This window comes from Saccostrea cucullata, unplaced genomic scaffold (assembly GCF_032062105.1).
Source record: "Saccostrea cucullata isolate Sc308-1 unplaced genomic scaffold, CSIRO_AGI_Scuc_v1 ctg1632, whole genome shotgun sequence".
Classification (NCBI taxonomy): Eukaryota; Metazoa; Mollusca; class Bivalvia; order Ostreida; family Ostreidae; genus Saccostrea; species Saccostrea cuccullata.
Genome location: NW_026918776.1, coordinates 124967 through 149708, shown reverse-complemented (window position 1 = coordinate 149708; position 24742 = coordinate 124967). Strand labels below are relative to the sequence as shown.

Here is a 24742-nt window from a genome sequence, read left to right as displayed (position 1 = left end):
GGGATATATAGGGCAAGAGGAACTTATCTTATAAGTTGTCACAAAGTTTTGGAGTACGTGTAATAAAGCTTCATTCATTAGTTTATTTTATACTTCTATAGATTATCTAAATTGTGTTATACTAAGGTGACCGTAAAGGCACCTAGACCTCTTGTTTTACGTATAAATGTAAATATAAGGAATCACGCCCAAGTTTGTAAATAGTCAAGTTTGTAAATAGTCAAGTTTGTTGGGAATGCCTGGGACAATAAAGACAGTTCCAAGCGTAGGATATTCATGTATGATGGACTTTTTCTAATAGACAAATTATCAGCGTTTCAAACAATTGTTTATGCCCTGGCATACTCAGCAGACTAGAGTGATTCTTATAATGTTGTAAAAATAAGAGGTTATAACAATCAGTTATTGTTATTTTACCACATTAATGCAGTGCAAATAAGACTTTGTAATTAGTCATTGTTACAATACCACATTAATGTAGCACAAAAACGACTCTGTAATTAGTCACTATTACAATACCACATTAATGTAGCATAAATAAGATATTGTAATTAGTCACTGTTACAATACCACATTAATGTAGTACAAATAAGACTTTGTAATTAGTCACTGTTACAATACCACATTAATGTAGTACAAATAAGACTTTGTAATTAGTCACTGTTACAATACCACATTAATGTAGTACAAATAAGACTTTGTAATTAGTCACTGTTACAATACCACATTAATGTAGCACAAATAAGACTTTGTAATTAGTGACTGTTACAATACCACATTAATGTAGCACAAATAAGATTTGTAATTAGTCACTGTTACAATACCACATTAATGTAGTACAAATAAGACTTTTTTTTTAAATCACATTAATGTTGTACAAAATAGACTTTGTAATGTGTCGGTTCTTAAAACAATGTTGTATAGATTGTACTGTGTAATTTTGAGCTCACCTGAGCTGAAAGCTCAAGTGAGCTTTTTTGATCACCTGTTTTCCGTCTTCAGTAAGTATGTCTGTCCGTCCGCCTGTAAACTTTTCACATTTTCAACTGATTCTCAAGAATCTCTGGGCAAATTTTAACCGAAGCTACTTTAAAGCACCCTTGGGTAAAGGGGAGATTTAATTTTTTAAAAGAAGGGTCAAGTTATCATACAATATGAGATAATCAAGAAAAGACAAATATAAGGAGGGTCCATTAAAAATCTTCTTAAGAAGCACAGGGCTAGAAAAAAGTTTTTAAACCATGACCCCGGGAGTGGGGCGGGACTACAATAGGGAATCCGAGTTTTACATCATTGAAATATATAGGAACATTCTTGAAAAATCTTTCTCAAAAACCATTGGGCAAGAAAAGCTGAAAGATATGCAGAAGCATCCTGTGGTAGAGTAGATTCTAAATTGTCCAAATCATGACCCGTGTGGGTAGGGGAGGCCACAATTGGAAATCCAATTTTTAAAACATCCTGAGAATATATAAATTGTTTAAAAATGTTTTATATTGAAATATATAGAAAAATTCGTCACAATAACCACAAAGTCTAAAAAAACTGAAATTTATGTGGAAGCATTTTAGGTTAGAGAGAGCTTTCTAAATTGTTCAAATCATGACCCTTGGGGTTGAGGTTTTAGATCGGAGTCACAATAGGCAATTGCAATGGGGAAAATCTGGTAATGAACAGCAGGGCGAACGTTACTCAGGTGAACGTTGGGCCCATTGGCCTCTTGTTTTGCATATGTATTACAGACCGCAGTGTTATTTATTAAACATTATGAAAGATATGTAAACTTTGTAATTTGTAAAATGTCTCTGTTCATTTGGGTTACAAGAATTCAAATATTTTTTATTAATACTGGTATTTTGGGAAAACACAAACACCTTGAAATACCAGGGGAGAAATGATCTTTTTTTCTAATGTTGAATTGTTATAAATCTTCAATGAAAAAAATCTTTCATTGAAGAACACTCACAAAATTTACTAATAAAGACGTAATCACCCAAGGTTTTGTAACAGGTAATACTTTAGAAACAAGACATTTTACAAACTGGGCAATTTTGAGGGAACAAAAAAAGACGTACAGAGGAACCATGTCTTTATCTGTTACGGAATTTTGAATCAAATTTCACAACTGATATAAAATCGTTAAGAACCCTCTATACACTGTACACTATGTAGTTCTGATTCTATTGTATTTAGCTGCATTTAGAATGATCTGCCTTAGATTTAAATTCTACAAAAATAGTTTACAGTATATTACTCAATTTGTCATCAATTCTTAACATTTCAAAAGGCCAAGATAAATTTATTGAACATGTTATTTATATGTATTTCTCTCACCTCTTTCGTTTAACCCCTTTTTTGCTATAAACTGTCTTGTTTTGAGTTGATGAATTAAAATCATTTTAACTTTGTACGAACATTATTTCTAAATTTATTCCTTTTACGCTAACCTTATGGATATATTAGAATGAAAATGACTGTCGAAGAGAACGGTCACTATAGGACATCGGTATATTCCTGCCGTGTGACGATATAAACGACACCCAGTGTTGTGTTTTTTTTCTATATTTTTAAAGAATTTCATATATCTAAATTAAGTTTTAGGACAAAAGTCAAAATTGTGTAAAGATTTAATGAACACCTCCGATTATTATAGAATTTATAGTAGCTGTGACATTACTTTTGGATCAACACTCGCATAACATTCTGGTTGAGTACAATAGTTCTAAATGTTGTTCTTTTTATAATAAAATCATACATACTTTGTATGTTGTTTTGTATGTTGTCTTTTCTTTGGCTTATCTTGTCAATGACGTACGAGGAAAAGATTCTTTGTTAAAGATATTAAGAGCTAGTTACATATATTCCGTATATAATATTAAAGTAAGATGGGAAATCAACCACAGATAGCAGGAAATCACGGGATTAGGGGGCGCTTAGATGAATTTAGATCAGTGCATTGGTTGATAATATCAAGGTATTTCACAAGACTATTGTCACAAATATTTTATTCCTTTGGAAATAGCGGACGCTGAGATATATTGCTCTATGAGTTTCAATGAAATTCTTAATTACTGTACATGTATTACTGGTTGGTCAGAGGTCACGCTACCTGTATCAATGACCTTTTTCTTCTGCTTTTGAAGGTAGCCATATTTGAGAGCCAGTTTCTTCATCTGCACAGATCAGGTATAAATGAGTAGGAATGTAGAATTTCATGGCTGCCATGGCGATGATGTACACACTTGCTCCCTGCCCTCATCTGCTTCACAAACACTCACACAACTATGTTTCTGTAGAAAAAAAAAACATCTTATCATATTTTTGGTAACATGTAAATGACAGATGTAATCAGAAAGTGATAAGTGATGATAAGACTTCACAAGACGTATCAATTTATCATGAATCACATTCCATCTTTTCTACCTGGAAAGGATGATTGTGATATTTTGATCGACAGAGAAGAAATAGAATATATATATTTTAAAATCAAGTTCAACTCAAAAATCGGTACACTTCTACTTGCTTTTCAAAGAAGAAAACATTGTGCTAGGGATAAATTCTCAACATAACTTATTTATTTACTTGTATAATACCAAGTGTCCAACTCTTTTTATTTTAATCTCCTAAATGATGAAATTAACTCATTATTGCTTTTTTTAATTATATGAATTAAAATATGTACTAAACTTTGAATAATGTTATTCCAAAAGGCTTTTATTTAAAAAAAAAATTCATATACACTTTAGTACCATTTTAAAAAGAAATAAATTGTGTAGTAATAACATTTTCCCATGGAAGGGGGCGTTACTCAATTTTCATTTTTCAACTTCGTAGAAAACGAAACAAAATTGATTTGTTTAACTTTTCAACATGTTAATAAAATTGATCAATGCGACAGAGTTTCATCAGATGCTTCAGTGCATAAGAACTATATAATAATAATGATTTATTGGGAGGGGGTACAAGCTTAACAGCTGTATGACATTCTCTCAATGTAGGATCTATAATCTCTGAGCATAAAAACAAAAGGCTCAATATTTTTTAGTTAGAGTTATTTTTCATAGAAGTACTGCAGATATCCATAAAAATCACTCATCTGTGTTAAAATGCTTACTGCATTAATTCTCTAAAATAAAACCACAACACAACAGCAAGAACTTAGATATATATATTTTAATATAAAGATTAGATCAGATTTATTTAATGTCGGGTGCATCAAACAAAAAAAACATAAGCTCTGGGGAGCTATTTCCCGATTATATAACGTTAAAATACAAGAATCATACATAATAAACAAGAAACCGTATTTAAAACTTCTATCACACTACTAAACATCACTATTACTCTGTGGTGCTTTACATTGACATATGGCATAGCATTTATCACATTAATACCAACGACTGAAAATAAAATAAACCCTGTTTATTATTTTTTTTAAATATATATATCGACAAGCATATAAAGAAAAGGTATTGATTTTTTTTTTGATAGACAAAAACTTCAATGTCATATACAATCAATATCTGCTGACACACACTGGGGCCATTGGTCTGCAGGATTTTAAAGTCATATTTCAAACTAAAAAAATCCCTAATAGTTTGGTTATTTTATCAAAATAATTAGAACGCAAAATTTTAGAAAAACTAGCACATGTGTTAACGAACCCAGTAAATACAAAAATAATTTTGTAGGCTCTTTTAACAACATGAAAGACAACAAAATTCTAATAAGAATCGACGACAACGTCACAGACCACAGAGTTTCTCAATATTTATCACAGGTTGTTGAGATTAAGCCATTGAAGACTGGTAAGTCGATTGGTCTGACTATTTACCATGGTTTGACCGTCGTTTGGTGCAGTCCAACTGGAGGACAATACACCGGGGGTCACCCTCTTCTAGATTTGACCGACCTTCTTCTCTTGTTCACACTTTGGCTGTCTGTCAGGCTGTGTCTGAAATATAAATGTATTTATGCATTATGATCATTTGTCAGATTGTTTTTGTTCTTTGAATCTAAAATAAGTTGATAATGCTGGCTTTTTCTCAGAGCCAGAGCGATATTAGAGTGTGACGTTTATTTAGAATGGAAATCTGTACGGTTTTGCCAGTTTCAATTATCTATCATGAAAGAAATATGTTCGTGTATCCTTGACCATTCATCTTCTGCTTTTTAGAGCCATTCTTAGAGCCATTATGTTATCTGCACAGATCAGATATGGATTTGAGTAGGAATGTAAAATTTCATGATTGCCATGATGATGTACACACTGCCCTAATTTGGTTCACAAACACTTACACGGCTATGTCTTTTCTGAAAAAAAATTACCACTTTGGGGGTTGTTTGTATTTAATACTAAATTAATCTTCCTAAAAAATGATCCCACTGAACACATTGAACCATTGTGGAAGGGTTTTTTTTGTTTTGTTTTTAATATTGAATTAATCTCCCTTAAACTCATCCCATTGTTGGTAAAATGCAACGACCTAGACGTAATCAGAAAGTGATAAGTGCACATAAGACTTCACAAGACTTAATTTATCATGAATCACATTCACTCTTTTCCATCTTGAAAGAGATAATTGTGATATTTTTAATCGACAAAGAAATAGAGAGGAAATAGAACATACACATTTTAAAAGCAAGTTCAAGTCCAAAATTGGTACATTTCTAGCATTTCATTTACCTGCTTTATACGAATAAAATGTGCTACGGATAAACTCTCAACATAACTTATTTATTTACTTGTATCTTACCAAGTGCCCTCTCTTTATTTCAATCATCTAAATGATGAAATTAACTCATTATTATTTTGTAATTAAATTAATTATAATATGTACTCAACTTTAAATACTGTTATTCCAAAAGGCTTTTATTTAAAAAAAACATAATTCATATAGTACCATTTTAACAAGAAATAAATTGTAAAGTAATAACATTTTATAATATAATATAAATATATAAATATGTAATATATAATATAATAATATTTTGTCATTTAGTCTAAATTGTTCTAAATACGTACATATCCTGTTATTTAAAATTCATTATTTTGATAAAAATATAATCTTGTATGGTGATATTGAAAAGATAAGTTCACTCCTATATTTGATTGTGTTACGATACTATTACTATAGATTTTGAAAAGTTAAAGTTATTGTTTTGTATTTTATTTTTCTGTTTTGGGATATGATAAAGATCAGGAAAGAAATAGTTTTCTTATTTTGAAAAAATCCAGCTCCTCATTTTTTTGTATTTTTTCTGGGCATTTTACTCGAAAGTACGAGTTGCGTTGAAGTTAATCCTTTATATATAATATTTAGATCTCGGAATGATGGTTTTCCTTCACGCATGTCATAATGTTAACTGTTCCTTCCGCCTAAAAAATGATATACCATATTATATGGTTTGACGTGATTACCTCTGTCAACCTCATAATGTAAAAGTCATTCAGATATCGACAGAATTTTATAAAATACAAGCGAAATTTAAAGAATTAAGGTCTGTTTGCTCTGTTCCTTTTTTTGTACTGTTTATGGACTTTGATATTGAATACAGTTCATTATCTCCATCATTGCTTCCCATTCCTTATCTACTTAGATCAGTCGCGGTCGAGATACGAACTAACGACCTCCTGATCTCGAAGCGAGTGCTCTACGGCATTTGCAATGAGAAAATAAGTAAAGTTAAATCTCAGATAGTTTATTCCTTCCTTCTTTTGTTTCTTTGTTTGACGTATCTCGGAGAATTTTTTACTCCACTCATATTGATACGCCACCATTTGTTAATAAAGGGCTGCAAATTTAGACCTGTTCTCGTCCTCGACCAAAGATGGATCTTTTTGTGCAAGCACCATCTACGGCACAAAACCTCGGTCTCATAAAAAAGACGGCCTCTACGCCCCGCAGTCGGATTCGACCATGCGATGCATTGATCAATTCCTTATACTGTTACTCTAGAGCAAACACGCTAACCAATCTTGGATTATAAAATGCAACTAGCTTAGTTATATTTGCGTCTAAACAAACCTTTCAACAGGACCAGAGGTTATGTCAATATTAATTTATCTACCAAAGATCACGGATTACGAGTAAGTCATCAGTTGACTAAAGAAAATCAAATCTAAAGATATGGAAATTGAATTTTTTGGGGACATAAAAAGTCAGAGACTGCGTTTGTTTTTAAGCTTTCAAGCAAATATAATTTAAAATCAAATTACTCTTCGCAAAATTTACAGCAACGTTTTATTTCAGAATTTCAATCCGTCGTAAACCCGTTGATTTAAACGCTGACTTTTGCAAACAAATTTTTCGTTTATCGATTTATATATAAAGTTACAAGTATTCACTATTTTGAAAATAAAAGTCGACATGTAATAATTATACTTATTCAGTGCATCTGATTACACCTGTGATGTTTTCGGAGGCCTGTGTTTGTTCTGCTCACAATTTATATTGTTGGTCTTTTAAGCATGAATACTGTTCGTTATCGGTTGGTGTGACCGGTCAGCAGGGGATGCTCACTCCTCCATGGCACCTGATCCCACCTCTGATGTTTTTGAGGTCCGTGTTTTCTGCTCCAATATTTGTTGTTTAATGGTCTTTTTATTATAAATACTGTTTGTTATCTTCACATTTAAAGATTTAGGTTTCTCTCACTTTTTAAAATTTTTTTAAAGTATTTATTTTCTTTTGATAATATTTCCTAGAAAAGAACCTGCTTGAGTTGCACTGTAAAGAAGAAAATTTTGTGATTTTTCATATACTCAAATTTGAATTTCTATTACAGTGGACGCACATAGTGTATTAATATATTTTACACAATATGTTGAGGGCGCTATAGCCGCTTTTTATTATTGAATTCAATTCAGTTGTGAAAATATCTACAGATATATTAGTATTTAGGACTTGAATAACTGATGCTAAACACTCTTAATTGATATATTTCATTGAAATTCTGTTCCAGGAAGTTTTGTTCAGTCGAATAATATTAACTCCGTTCCTAACAGGAGTAGATTTACAGGGAAACAGTATTGAGATACATTTCTTCATATATTATGTATATCGATAAAAAATAACCCACGAACTTAACATTTGAGACATTGCAATTATGAGATGGAGGATGGCTCTTTTTAGTGTTTCTATGCAGCAAAAAAAATAAATAAATAATGATTGAAAATTTGCACATCCTGGAAATAATCATCATCATTGTTGTATTGGAGAACTGTAATTATACGTCAAAATGAGTTACAATGATATTTGAAAAGAACTAAAAGATATAAGTAACGTCAAAAAACACTGTATGATTAAACAGCAATATCATTTTTGCCCTCAGTTACATACACACTAACTAACGACTTACAAAATATATTGCAAAAGTTTTGCATAACTGTAGATAATATGATTAATATCACGTGATTATATAAAATCATCTGAATAGATGAATAAAATAAAAATAATGATATAAATGCAAAAAGCGCAGTTGCTTTACAAAAAAGGAACAAAATCAAGATTGCAAACATACACTTGAGAAGCAAAGAAAGTGTGTATAATGTATAAAAGTTTTTTTTCGCCCTTAAAATGCTTAAACTTAATGTACTTAGCGTGTTTGAGTACTCAATATGTTAATTTTCACGTTCAATATGGCTTAGTTGTCACAGCACGCTTTTCTTGAGTGTAACATTACTCCGTTTATCTTATTAATACATTAAGATTACGACTGGCCTGTCGACCGGGGATGTTTACTTTTCCTTGGCACCTTATCCCACATTTGGTGTTTCCTGGGGTCTGTGAGTTTGTCTTGTTCACTATTCGTTTTGTTTACTACTTTATGAAATTGGCCACTGTTCTTCATCTTTTACATTTTAGAAAAATTGAAAGGATAGGATATATTATTAAGAGGTTGTCCACCGATAAACCAGGCAGTAGGTGGCACATCGTATGTCATGGATTTTTATTGTTTTTTACATGTAGACTTATTAAAGCAAGTGTTAATACATGGCAACATCAAAATTTTTTTTAGTGGTCCTCTAGTCCTATTTTTGGTAAATGTCTAATTTTAAGTGCAAAAAGGTCAACTTGAGGGTAAAAAAAATACTACGTTTTTATTTTGTTTTATATGCAACAAAAACTTAAAAGCTGGGTGTGTCAATCAATATTATTTATAGCATAGACTCTTATCTTTTATTTCATAATGAATAAGACTCCAAATTATATTTCTTTAGAAAAAAAATATGTGGTCCAAACCTGAGTTTAGCAAGTGACTTTTTGAATTCAGTATCCGATTTTTGACACGTTATAAAATCCAATACATTACTATGACAGATTTTTTTCCTCATGTTATAAGGAATACTAGGTACAAACTTTTGAGTCACTTCATAAAATTGGTGGGAACAGGTATATTGAGGGAAATATAAGGATTCAAATTCACCTATTATCTATGATTTTTCTTAAACCTATCCCGATCGGAATTATATAAAGAAGAAAATACTAAATTGTATTGTTAAATTTGGCTCTTTTGTTGTTACATAGTTCAAAATTTACTTTATTTATTTTTATACATGTCTTATAGATGGCAGTTCCTTTAGTTTGATAACTTTATAAATTTTGAATTATTTTCGGATTTATCCAAGTTTTTTGAACCTGTCATCTGTTAATCCTTTTCACCTAAATATTCCTCTTTTACAAAATTTTATTTTATGTAAATCAAAGAAGTTCTTTCTTATACATCATTATTTAAAAGCATATATATCGCAAGCAAAAAACGGGGGGGGGGGGGTTTCAAAAACACTTAACAGGTTTCATGAACATATAAACATTATAGAATTGGCCAACATAGTCACATATTTTAATTCCATATTAAATGTGAGAATGTAACTATTTCGGTTTTATTTCAATCAGGTGTGGTTTTTAGGAATATTTCCTAAAGTTGGTTCTTCATTTTAATTCACCAGAGAAATAATATGCCTATCTTTGTTTCTTTTCAGTGAGTAAAATGTTTTAAATGATTTTGTCCATGTATTCAAATGTATATAAAATTATATATAAATTCATATATATATATATTATATATATATATTACAGTATATGATATATATATATACATATATATATATATATATATATATATACATATATTCTTGATACTCGGTATTTAAAAAAGTGTTTGTACATGCATTATGTAGCAACTCAGAGAAGACAGCTTAGCTTCATTAAATATCTTATTTGCAAGTTTTTTTCCTTTATTCAATATAAACTCAGTAAATATATATATATATGTATATATATATATATATATATATATATATATATATATATATATATATATATATATATATATATATATATATATATATATATATATATATATATATATATATATATATATATATATATATATATATATATATAAAACAACATTATTTAACATTTTGGATATTGCACTGTGTAGAGTAATTGAACAGAAACGGAGAAAGTACTTATTTTAAATTATTTTTCTTTGCACTTTTACGCAAAGAATTTACAAACTTTTCTAGAAGTCTTGTACTATGTGACGCAGTATTAGTCAGGCATATGACGTCACTGATACATCAATGGAAGCGTGGATTCAACCTGAATAATACAGCCCATTTTAAACCAAATATTACGTTTGCAGGTGTTAATGAGTTCTATTTTGAAAATAAAGTATTTATTTTTTGTTTGATAATTATCTTTAGTGTATAGATTCTATTTTTTTTACAAGGATTCCGATAGTAAGGTGTTTAGCAGATTTACCGATGCCACGGGAGATAACTCTTGCACTGCAAAATTTCATAAACACGTCTATGTATTTTGCCAGATAACTAATTCAAAAGTGTTTTTCCCACCGATTTTATTTTTGAAACAGAAAGATGAAGTATTTTTAGATTTAGTTCAGTGTGAATTATAGTCCTGTTAAAAATGTATTGGAAGTTACAGTTCTTTGTTTCTGACCTAAATTCAATGGTTTACATAGGGGAACTCAATTACACGAAAGAAAGGGATATTTTACTACATAAGTGATTTTTAAACAAATCTTCGATTACATTATTCCATTCGGACTACATTGATATTGTTTTCAATAAAATATCAAATATTCGTCACATTCGATGTGCCGCCTATCAATACAATACTGCCTGGTTTTTTCCGTGGACTGCCTCTTAAAAGATATTTTGAAAAATGTTAATTCAAAAATCCGACTTTTTACTATTCTTTTCAAATGAAATTTTAGTCGCCCGCGTGGCGCAGTGGTTAGAGCTCTAGAGTCGCGAAGTAAGGATGTGATCCTTACGTCGCGGGTTCGAATCCCAATGTGGGACGTGGAGACCGGTCCTTCGGATGAGATCGTTTAAACTAAGGTCCCGTGTCGGAGTAGGTGTTGGCACTAAAAATATCCCTCCCTGCTCAATGGCCCTGAGTATAGGACAAAATTTGCAGCTCTCCACCGGCAAGTGGGGGCGTCTTAATATGAGTGAAAAATTCTCGAGAGGGACGTAAAACAAAATACAATTAATTAATCAATCAATCAAATGATATTTGAATTTCTTATTAGAAAACCATGATTTGATTTAGAGAGCTAGTTTAGATTTTGTGGTAAAATAAATTTATTTAAGATCACAAAAGCATTAAATTTCTCCAGTGCATACCTATTTGATCAATTGCATGTATGACAGGAATATATTTCAAAATATACAAAAGTTAGATTTTTTTAATAACTGGTCCATTCTCCTTTTTCACATTTTGGTTTTAAATGTAATGTCTGTACTTAAAATTACAAACATAAGTACCAGCTCTTTTTTGTTTTCTGCACAAAAAATAAAAGAGAAAATGTAATCAATACAGATCTTGAGAATATTCATCATCTAAATTATTATCTTTTTTAATGCGACGAAAAATATTCTAGAATGAACTACTGTAGAAATTAAAATCGACATTTTTAGGTTACGTAACAATGTATTCGACACAACACAAACGATACCATCACGTGAGTCCTCATCAATCATAAATGAACAGACCTTAGCAATATGTCAATATACATTTATTGCATTATAGTGGGGGAAATATAAAGACTTATTCAGCCAGGAAAAATAATGTTTCCCGAGGGCTTTGCGAGTCTTCATGTTTCCAGAACGTTGATGCAATGAATTGTTTATTATACCGAAACAAGCAAAACCTTTGAAATAAACATAAACTTTCAAATTCGGCACCGCTCTCAAATTCACTTTCATTTTTATTGTAAAATTTCCTGAAACATTTTGACACATTTCTAATCAGCAGTTTCGTGACGTAAACCAGTTTATTGTGACTTTGACTACTCTCGGGAGTTTTCTTTTAACGAACGTTTACTATATTGCGGGAAAATAGAATAGGTATCCGAAGAGGTGGAATATGATGAAAAGCATGCCGATGGCCGGGATATATGAATTTTTACGGCCCGATCACGTGATAACCTAGAACTAATCAGAAAACGCGTTGTGTAGAATATTTATAATGAGGTATAATAATATGATATATGCGTGTACACAACTCGCATAATAGATTATTCTCAGACTGGTAAAATCCACCGACAATGAGATATGACCGCTAAATTCTTGCAGAAAACTGCTAAAATGAACTTTATAGCAGGTACAAAGGTGATCGGTTTTTACCTCATTGGACAAGCCTTAACTCTTTTACAGACATGCTATTCTCACTGCTTCGATCCCAAAACTTTAATCGTTAACAATTATGAAAATTCCTCAGTACCTGGCTTTGACATTTTAACCAATGCAGAAATGGGAATGTGTATGATGGTTTGTAACAAATTTGAGTTGTGTCGCTCAGTGGATTGGATACGCGAAAAAAAGACTTGTCAGCTAAACACGAGATTTGCTATCAAAAAAGTCAGTAGTCTTATGGCCGGAGGCCGCATCATTCATGTTGACCGGGACAGTTTTCCGAAGGTAAGCAACGTATCAGATACTTTTTAAAAAGCAAAATACTGAAGTACTGTATTTAGATTAAAAGCAATTCGATCATATATTAAATGAGTTACCTCTCTTAACTGAATGAATTTCAGCACCTGGCGGCCGATTGTCCCAAACATATCTGTACCGAGGATGCAATCTGTCTTCAGGGTAAATGTGTGCCTGTTTTAAAAGGTAATATATAAGATGATTAACATATTTTTATCAGTGATGATTATAGGAGCTCGATAATTGGAGTAAATGGCGCCGCGTCAAACCTAAGATTTTTAACATAGTGCTATTCCTCCTCAAGTTCCTGGCATTTGCATCCTGGTCTTTAGCAACGTGCAATGGTCGAAATTCGGGGTACTTTATCTAAAGCAGTTTCCATCTGTGTATGAGTAACAGATATTGTTTTATTTTTATTTTAAATAATGATTCTGAAGAATTTATTAAATCAAACGGAATTATTGAAATATATTTAATTACATTCTTTTTATGTTATTAACTATATCTATAAAATTCAGTTGAACATATAGTTTTAATTGTTCATAATTAACAAATCTATTAATATTTTTTGAAAGTATTGAATCAAAGAATTAAGTACGTTACATATTATACGGTGGCCCACTCTTTTCTGTAATTTAATATACAGGTTTGCCAAAATAAAAAAAAAACTATGTGCATGTACTAGATGATAAGTATTTTTAAAATATGCGAAAAAAAAATTTCCACACTCTTTTATTTAGACGTTTACACCAAGTTTAAAGATCCGTTTTTTCCGGAAATTGTTAGTTTTTCCACTATTTTTAGCAGAAATTTATAAAATTGAAGTAGTGAACATCCCTTGGGCTTAATAAAACACGTATATTTCAAAACATTTTTGATAAAAGACAGATGAAAACAGGGATAAAGTTATGTTCGAGGAATGTGCAGTATGTTTATTTTCAGCTTGGCCAAGATCAGGTGCCCATTTCAACATGAATGGTGTTATATAGATGTAACTCTTTAAAGATACAAATAATCATAATGTCTTAAATTGCATTGCGAAGAGCAGAGAGACATTTCCATTGGTATACTAAATCATATATATAGTACCTGCATCTTTGATACAACAACAGAATGAAGTCTCAAATTCATAATTTTGAAGGGTTATGCTGTTGCACTTGATTTTTTACATTTTAGAAAATGATAATTAAAATTATTTTGAATGAAACATTCCAAAATAGATATACTTCATTACAGAAAAACCATTCTAGTTTAGTTTATTTTTTACAGAAAAGAAAAAGGTTAAAAATTGTTGAAATTATGAATAAATATGTGCAGATTTACCTTTGTTATATAAATTAAGATTTATCAATGTCTGAATAAATTCATAATTGTTAGCAGAAAAAGATAAAATGTAATACGTTTAATTTTTTTTTTTATTTTACTTAAGAAAAAAAAGACTATAAGAAAAATATAGTGGTTGTATGCACTCGGCACACCTCGGCCGATTACATGAAACCAAAATTTGATGCAGGGTACCGTAGTCAGCCGAGGTGAGCCGAATGGGTGGTATGGTAAATTGTTTACACAATTTGTAATTTCTTTTCCATACTTATATAATATTTTGTATAGTCCGTAGCCCCAAATTTCATGAAAGGTTATGTTCAACAGAAGAATGTATAATTAATAATGTTCTTGTTTAATATTTTAACTGTTACCAGTAAAGAATAAAAACAGTTATAAAAATCTTTTACGACAACACCAAAAGAAGTTATAGAAGAATGGTGTACGTAGCCCTGTATAGTCCGTAATCCCTATATTACAATTATGAGAAAAAATCAGATACATTATTGATACAATAACTAAAATTTAATAATATGTTTATTCGAACAAATACAATGTTCTTAAATACATAATCAACTGTAATTAAAAATAGAGTGTCTGCATATTTACATTTTTCAACTAAAGGCTTGTTTCTTTAGTCTATCCTGTTCTGTTTGTGGTCACAACATTTTTCTAAATATATGATAAAGTTTTCCTTCCTATGCTACATAATATCAATCCATTTAGAATAATTTTCAAAACCTACTTACAGAAGAAGTACAGACTCTACAAATAAATTTAGCAAATTTACAGTCCATATTATCATACTTCTTTATCAGCAAGAGATTTTTTCCTGGCTGCATCACTGCAAAATGTGTTTCAATGGTTTATTAGTTTTCACTAACCAGTCATCACATTCCATTACGGATTTGTTCCCAAAATATACGGATCAACTCCTTACTTTGCGATTTAGAACAAAGTGAGACCTTCACTCTAAGTTATTGCACAACCCAATCTACTTGTCACTTAATTGTTAATTAAGAATAAAAAAAAAAGCATTGACTCTTTATGGATAAATATTGTAATATTCTGGTTTTTTCTTCAAATTATCAATCTTGTTCTGTAATTTATTTAACGAAATACACTCTATGATCATGATAATAAATTCTGTACTGATTCACCTTTTAAATGACCATCTTGAGTTATATGTATAACAATAAAATTAAATAAAAATTGAAATTAAATCGAAAAAAAAGTATGAAGCAATATAGTCCGTAACCATCTCCCTAAAAAAAACAAGCCTTGACTTAATTACTCCTCATGTTGCTTTTTTCATCATAGGTTGAACACCAATAATGCATTAATCATTAGTTGAACTGGAATTCAATTTGGCCTTAATCATGGAAGTACACAGTACATTAGACAATTTATCTTAAAGGTCATCCGATCTTTAGCAAGGAAGGATAACTCCAAAAATCAACATTTAATTTGAAATGCATCAAAATGAAGCTTGAAAATGAAATATTTCATGCAACAATTTTCATTTTATTCATCTTTATAAGAATCACGGTCTTTGAAAGTCTTAGGAAAGGTCTTATAAAAGTTGACATTTGTACCATATAAAAGGAGAAAAAAATTAATACAATTTTAGGGAACTAAGATTTTCTTGAATCCAGGATAGATACCAATGCTTATTAGGATGATATGAAATTAAAGTGATTTGTAGTGTCTTGCAATGATAGCAAAATCCTTTTACACTATGTATTATAGAATACATGACGGAAATAGAAACAAAAAATACCGAATAAGTATAAAAATTATGACAATTTCTCTAAATGCCTGGATATCTAACGTTTTTTAACCTAAAATATATTTGTTGATCAATTTGCAATTAGAAAATGCATTGCTGATATTCCAATTCGCTTTTTCTGCAAAAATATTGGAGATTTGACAATTTTCCCTATATAATAGAGTTAACTTTAATCTTTAACTTTAAAGAAATACAGTGGATAATTTAACATAATTTTGTGGGTTCAAAGGTACTTTTATGGGTATTTTTGATTACTTAACTGCTAATTTTATAAACCTGAGGATCGGACTACCTAAGGCATGAAATTATAAATACTCAATCAAAATGCACTGAACTGTCGTAGAAAACCAAAATAATACAAATGTAATAAAGAATTGTCAAAGAATTAATTATGCTATTATATTTTCTTTTAGATGATTGTCCTTATTAGTGCTGTTGAACGGTGTAGTCCGTAGCCCCAGTGCTCTCATGAAATTCATCCATCTTAGATGCTGAATTAAAGTTATTTCTTGGTCTCTAGTTGGTTTTAGTCAATATTTTGTTATCAAAACACCAATTATATGTAGTTCTGACATGTATCATTTTGTTCTGACAATTTATATTTAACTCGTACTTGGACTTATATCAAGTTTTAATTTATTTTGTTAAATTTCACAAGATTTAATATCCAGCTGATAGGATCTTTTATTACATTTTTACCTGTGAAATACTGTAATTTATTCATTGAATAAAAATGATATCTTGTCACACTGTGAAAGGATATCAAAATGATATCCTGTCACAGTGTGATGAATATCAGAAGTGCGGGAAAACTCTCGATTTCCCTCTCCATAACGAAGATTGCTGTAAACAAAATCTTCCTTGACTTAATATAAGATAGATAAAAATAAATAAACCACTCTGACAGCGAATAAAATGGTTAAAATTACCAAAAATGTGTTGCTAAATCTATGTTTACAGTGTTTTCACCTCATATAGCTATAACGTCTCAACCGCTCAACTATGACGTCACGAGCCTATGACTGCATAACAAAAAAACAGAGGCAAAGGAAAAATCAAGGAATTTTATTTTAAAAATGTAATAAACAGAAAATTCAATGTTTTGTTGTTGAATATGGAATTTATTTCACTCGTGAAAATATCAAAAATCCTGTCCCACTCGTGAAATAAATTCCATATTCAACTACAAAACATTGAATATCCTCTATTTAAACACTTGTTAACTCCATGATGATAATTTTAACAAATATATACTGATACAAGCAATTATTTTTTTTTCGATGGTCACTCCTTAAATGAAAAAAATACTCTATGTATAGTCCGTAGCCCAGGGTCTCAAAATAGTCAATGAAAGTTCAGTTTAAACCGCTTGACAGATAATGACAGAAATTTTAGACAATCTGCCAAAAGGATGTAGTGTTACATAGAGCATACTTGAAAAGAATCATTTTGTAAAAATCATATCATTCGAAAAACGTTTTATTAATTTACATGCATTGATAAAATCTCATCGAGAACAAGGAGAAGATGAGTATGTAGAAGATCTCTCAGACTAACTCCTTTTTACAAATTGAAAAAAGATAGCAAACTGATAGTGCCACCCCCCCCCCCCCCGTGATATATGTATTTGCATAACATGGTGTGACGTTGAAAATTTTCAATAAGTTTTAGTTTACATTAAGTGCATGCAAACTGAGTAAAATTAAGTACAGTAAAACATTTATTAGAGAAGGAATTTTAAAAGTATGGAAAAATCAAAATCGCTTACTTTCACATCCTGAAGATTTTCAAGAATATTGAACAAGCCATACACATTATTTTTCAAAGTGCGTTACTATGGTCGATATCAACGCACTTTGAAAAGAAAGTCTACTTTCTCAAAAAGCGTTGACTTGGTCCACAAATTTAACTCACTTTGAATTTTTTTTTAAGTGCGTAGTTTTCAAAGTAATGCTACGTTTATATAAATCAAGGACTTCACAATACGTAGATGCGCCGTGAGATTTTGGTTATTTTCCCCTCTATATCCAAGTCTTGACAAGTTCTTTTGCGGTCTTCTACGGTCTTCTACGGAATCCGTGATTGCACCCATATAAAGTTAAAAATCGGAAGAAATAAGTATATGTGTAAAATAGAACGGATAGTGTTTTTTAAAACCACTTTGTAATTGAAAATTGCTCATGTCAAATTTATTGTTATCATTTACAATGTTTTAAAAAAGCGAACAAATAGAAGAAAATACACCATAAAACTTTAGACAGATTAGGAAACACGTTTGTCATGCGTCAATGATTAAACGTTTACAAACTACTCGTAGTGTGCGCCTTATTGGGGAAAGGTTACTTTTTACAGCTTAAAAAAATAATAAATCTGTGCAATCAAGTTAATAGGCAGTGCGCTTTATAAAGTGGCTTGTATTGAGATCGAGAGAGAGAGAGAGAGAGAGAGAGAATGAATGATTTAAATTTATTATAATATCACTTCAAAGAAATAAACGAGCATTCATGGTAGACAGTATCTTCTTTGATGATGTATTAAATGACGATCTTAACTAAATTATCTTGGGCTGCTTCTATTTTTTATATATAACATACATAGAGCAACCAATTTCAGTTGGGGGGGGGGCACAACTAAACTTTTTTAATTTAGAGTCACTACCAAGCAATTCCTTGGGAAGCCAAAATGAACGATTTTTGCTGTCGCGTTTTGTTGCGTTCACATGTATACAGTAGCTAAGTTTTTTATAATATAACATTGTTTATTTATCGACTTCATGTGGAGGGGTGCTTATCCCCAACCCCTCAACCCCGTTCCTATATACGAACGTGTGTACATGATGTATATCTGTTTATATATGCGGATTATAAAAAAGGCTGAAAATATGCATTGATGTACGGTGGTGCATTTTTTCTTAGTCAAGTTCTTTTCTTTGCTTTAAAGTTATGCTCCACTATGTCATTGTTAAAGTTAAAAATGCATTTAAATCAAAATATAAAATTAGAAGGATACACTTTATAACTTTGTAATTGAAAACACACAAATTTATTTTATTTTACAATGTTTTAAGGTTCAACATAATGAAGAAAATACACCATAAAACTTGGTGACGCCAAAACACGTTTGTCATGCGTCAAACCCCGATTAAACGTTTACAAACTCCGATGGCTCGTTATTGGGGAAAAGTCCGATTTTTACGCCAAAAAAATAATAAATCTGTGCAATCAAGTTAATAGGCGCGCGACGCTAAAGTGCGATTGTATTGACAAGCCGAGAGAGAGAGAGAGAGAGAGAGAACAATTTAAATTTATGACGTAATATCACTTCAAAGAAATAAACTGCATTCAAAATCCTTTGATGAGTATTAAATGACTCACATACGTTTTTACTGCTATTGCTTTTTTTATATATAACATATTAGGGTTAGCCCAATTTCATTGATAAGGGTTAGTCCTTGAACACTAAACTTTTTTAATTTAGAGTCACTACCAAGCAATTCCTTGGGAAGCCAAAATGAACGATTTTTTTTTATTGAGCGGTCACATGTATACAGTAGCTAAGTTTTTTTATAATATAACATTGTTTATTTATCGACTTCATGTGAAGGGGTGTCTTATTTCCAACCCCTACATCCAATATAGAACGTGTGTACTGATGTATATCTGTTATATATGTATTAATTTAAGGCTTATGCTTGATGTACGGTGGTGCATTTTTTCTTAGTCAAGTTCTTTTCTTTGCTTTAAAGTTATGCTCCACTATGTCATTGTTTGTTAACCATGCATTTATCATCAAAATATAAAATTAGAAGATACACTTTATACTTTTGACCACACACAGAGTTATTTTTTACCGAAGGTTCAATATACATATTAAAACAATAACCGAAAAGATAACTTGCTTCATTTGTAAGGCAAAATATATATTCACCATCCCGTTGTACATGTAAAAGAAAAAAAAGATTGATTCCAGATTACCGACAAAAAGATACCGGACTTATAAAAGTGTGAATAATATGCTAACGTAGTTGTCACGTAGTTGTCATGGCATCATTCAAAAGTTTGTGCACACATATGCTTATCACAAGTGCTTGTAAACCAGACAACCTCGCCGTACCCACCTCCAATATACATATATACCGGGTTCCAAGATACTGGTATTCATATTTGTCTTTTTCATAAATTAAACGTCTAGTAGATATTTACAATTATTTCATATGAACAATAAAAAAGTACATAGAATTCACTTTTTATATAAAAAAAGGCCCGTAGTATCTTAAATCACCTCTTACTTTTTAACTACAGGTATCAATTTTGTATGTTGTAAATTTTAATGTTATTAATGAAAGAAAGCCAAAAAAATATCTTTGGACCCGGATTTATATATATCCCAGTAGTTGGGGGAAGGGGGAGGGGCATAGGTCTTATGATGGCATGCAAATATGGAACTTGCATTCATACATCTTAAATTATTCCAAAAACACAACTCACTCAACTTCCATTTTTGCGTCGACCCCACCCCCCCCCACCCCCTGAAAGGTGGGGATATTAATTTCGGTCTGCCCGTTCATCTTATAATTCTGTCCATCTGTTACACTTTTGTTTCAAGCAATATCTCGAGAAGCATTTAAGTTTTTACAGTGAAATTAAAAAAAAATAGCTTTGGGTCTGGGATGTTAAGGGAGGGGCTGTCCACTAGCACCCGTGAGAATTATATGAAGATTTTTAAGATACATGTTTGTAAGAAGAAGCTTTATCAACCGAGAAATTTCGAACGTGCATCCCCCTGGATTTATAATATGGCTATAAATGGCTGTTTTTTAAAGCCATATTAATTTTATTTTTCGCAGAATATAGTATTATGAATAAGAATTTATTTCAAGTTTTGGGGTTTTTGCAATTTAGTTTTAGACCATAATTCATTATTATCCCGACCGCCCTTCGTAAAGTACCCCCACCCCCGTTCGACCCCTACTAGATCCGCAAATACTATCATTTTTATTTCATGCCACAGAATGACATTTTTAAAATTTTCATTTCATTTCCCTTCTCGAACCCCTTTGCTCGTTTAAATGTCCATTGAAATGTACTACGACAACGCGTGGCTTTGAAGTATCTTGTGGGAATTTTATCTATTGAAATCCCAATAAAATTGAAGAATTCAATAATGCAACCGTGAATACAATAGAATACAATGACTGATCCCCGTTTTAGGTTACGTTTGTTCGTAAGATGTCTGTGTTTCTCTAATAAAAGGTTTAATCTATATGAATTATATGTTTGAAATCAATGTAATGTGAAATAGAAAGTACGTTTCAATAAATTATACATAGATTTTTTTTTACATGGAATAGAAAAAATGTACAAAGACTGTTCAGATGTGGTAAAAGGAGACCCAAATAAGAAAGGACATGATGGCGCATACGTAGTCTACCCTGACACCCGGAGAGAGGTCTACTGTGACATGACAACAGATGGAGGAGGATGGACGGTGAGTAGTGTGTTTTATTGTCAATGTTATACATCAACAACACCTGGAGAGAGGTCTACTGTGACATGACGACAATTGGTATATATAGTAGATGCATTATAGATATGCATGCTAAACCACAAAGGGGCGCACAGAAATTGCAACTTCATCCTTAAAGAAAATGAAGAATAAACGCCAATTTTAAATGTAGAAAATTTGAATATTATAGCAATAATTGTCCACCATAAGAATAAGGATACGAAGAGCTCGTGATTAAAGGAATTTTACAGAGATTTTTTTAGGCGATGATCGAAAATTTTTATAAAAAGTTATTTCGCTAGAGTAACACCTTTGGTCTTAATAAAATTTTTGCCTAACTATACACAAAAAATGTATATATTTTTCGTATTGTTTGAGCAAAAAGTTCGGCCATCACGGACAACTGTGAGTATCGTTTTTACGAAGCTCCAAAAAAATTACACATGGAAAATGGAATAAAATTTATTAATTGTGCGAGGAATATATTAATTAAAACTCCCAAATGCCTGAGTATATGCACTTTTGATTTATTTGGATTTGAATGAAAAAAAGACCACCATTTCGAAGGTAAAAACTACGCCGATACATTACGTTCTACAGCTAAGGATATATATATATATTAAACTATTTAACCCAAAACTTAACAGAAAATAATTACTTCAGTTTTAACTAAAGTTATTTTCTACTTGTTTTTTGGTTTATTTAAGTGATTGTAACGGTGCGAATTATAATGCTACCTTTTAACGTTATTATGACGTCACAATGGACAATACTTGACGTCGTGCTTGTGAACGTTACTAAGCAATTTTATATTTAACTTTTAACTGTCTGAAGAGCCATTAGGCAGAAAGCACTAACAGTAAAAATGATTTTCGAGATTTGTGATTTCTGACTTTTTTTCATTGGATATATATATACATATATATATTATAACTCTGTGATTTGTTCTATACAAAAATATGACGAATAAACATGCTATGTTTTCCAAACAGCCCCTTCCGTGAAATGGTTTTTGTGCTATCTGCCCATGGTGAAATAGTCATCAAACCGGCATAATGTTTCCCTCGTTTTTCACCTCGGAAAACTTCTGATTTTATACGGATTATGACGTAATAAAAGTAAAGTCAGCATCGGTATAATAAAACACCTATTTGCTGGCTATGAGGACAATAGCAAGTTTATTGTCACCCTCGACAGCAAACCATTTCCCTCGGCTGTGTCTCGGGAAATAGTTTGCTGTCGTGGGGACGATAAACTTGCTATTGTCCTCATAGCCAGTAAAAAGGTGTATAATATTTTTAAAAATAATTGTGAATAAGGAAATAAAAAATATGAAACAAAAGTATTCCATTTATGTGTCGTATGAATATTTACCGCGATCAGAATATTTTTTATATGTTCTGCTCAACAGTAGAGTCCAAAATACATGCACATGTATTCGTAATTTCCGAGTGTCCGTAAATTTGTTTTGCAAGATTTGTTTTCTGTAAGGAGCTTTGTTACCTTTACTTTTTCATTACGAATGGAGACCGACATTAGAGGAAATTCGAACAACAACTCGCAAATTCAAGCAATAATTCTAACGTGTCTTAAAGTTTATAATCATACAATGATAAAACAGGTGATAAATGAATCTTTTGTAATATATGCCGTTTGTGCTAAATATCGTTTATTTTTTATTTAATTCCATAGTGTTGGAAAAAAACGGCAAAAAAGTGTTTCTGTGCACTGTTTTCAGGATAAATTGGACGTTTGTTATAAGACATGAAGTAGCATACTGCCGTGAAGATTGAACACAAGAAATTCGTAAAGTCAATATTTTAATTAACTACTCTCAATTATGGTTTTGATATATTATTACCAAGTTGGTTTAGATTTTTTAACCCGCGTTTACATAAGGTGGGTACATGAAAGAATTTGACATGTGACCAGGCAATTATTTTCGAAACGTGCTATTCAGATTATTAGGTAACCCGAATTTAACTGTATTCACTCAGAGAAAAAAAAACGAAGAAAACACTAATAAGAAGTTAATTTGGTTTTTTTTCTTATTCATACTAAAATGTTTAATTGACAATTTCATAGATGTTCAGACAAATCTACATCGCTCCGTTAAGTCTCTTTGAATTTCTATGATTGATTGATTATTGTTTAACGTCCCTCTTGAGAATTTTTCACTCATATGGAGACGTCACCGTATACCGGTGAAGGGCTTCAAATTAAGACCTATACTCGGCACTTAGGGCCATTGAGCAGTGAGGGTTCTTTATCGTGCCAGCGCCTACCGTGACACGGGACCTACGTTTTTAAGGTCATATCCGAAAGACCCATGACTTTCACTTCTAGTGCCGAGCGCTTGACGAAGGAAGAGTCACTACCTATTTTTACGCCTTAGGTATGACGCGGCGCCGCGAACGAGAATCGAACCCGGGCCTCCCGATCACGAAGCGAACGCTCTACCACTAGGCTACCGTGACCGGTCTGAATTTCTATGAAACATATGGATAAAACGATTACAGTATTCTGGATTAAAAGTCCATGAAACAAAATAGGAGCAGAGCAAACACGGACCTCCAAAACATAAGAGGTGGGATCAGGGGCCATGGAGGAGTGATCATCTTCTGCTGACTGGTCACACCCTCCGTGTGATCCTCTATGCATGTATCATCAAATAGAAGACACTTGCATATATTCTAGATTGAACATTTTCAGATTCTGCTGGTGAATGTAACATAGTGGTCGATTTTTATTTTTATAGAAATCAATATAATAAGTTACTATTCAGAAATTATTTAGGATTGATTACAGGTCATTCAGAAACGACAGGATGGTGACGTGGATTTTTACAGAACATGGATTGAGTATAAACAAGGATTTGGGAATGCTACTAAAAACTATTGGATAGGTAAGGTTGTATATACCTTTATTATGATTGATTGTATACTGTTTAACGTCCCTCTCCAGAGTAATTCACTGATATGGAGACGTCACCATTGCCGGTGAAGGGCTGCAAATTTAGGCCTATGCTCGGCACTTACGGCCTTTGAGCAGAGAGGGATCTTTATCGTGCCACACCTGCTGTGACACGGGGCCTCTGTTTATACGGTCTCATCCGAAGGATCGCCCATTTAGTCGCCTTTTACAACAAGCAAGAG

The 24742-nt window shown here is 31.5% G+C and overlaps 1 protein-coding gene across 1 annotated transcript in view; it reads left to right on the top strand.

The window, feature by feature from the left end:
• The first annotated feature begins 13079 nt into the window (after positions 1–13079).
• The window catches only part of LOC134271021 (ficolin-1-like), a 28213-nt gene continuing 16550 nt past the window's right edge, over positions 13080–24742 (top strand). Inside the window, exons 1-3 of the mRNA XM_062753291.1 lie at positions 13080–13156; positions 21433–21569; positions 24396–24492. Coding sequence (XP_062609275.1) covers positions 21438–21569; positions 24396–24492 — 229 coding nt within the window. The 5' untranslated portion in view covers positions 13080–13156; positions 21433–21437. The remainder of the gene's footprint in view (positions 13157–21432; positions 21570–24395; positions 24493–24742) is intronic.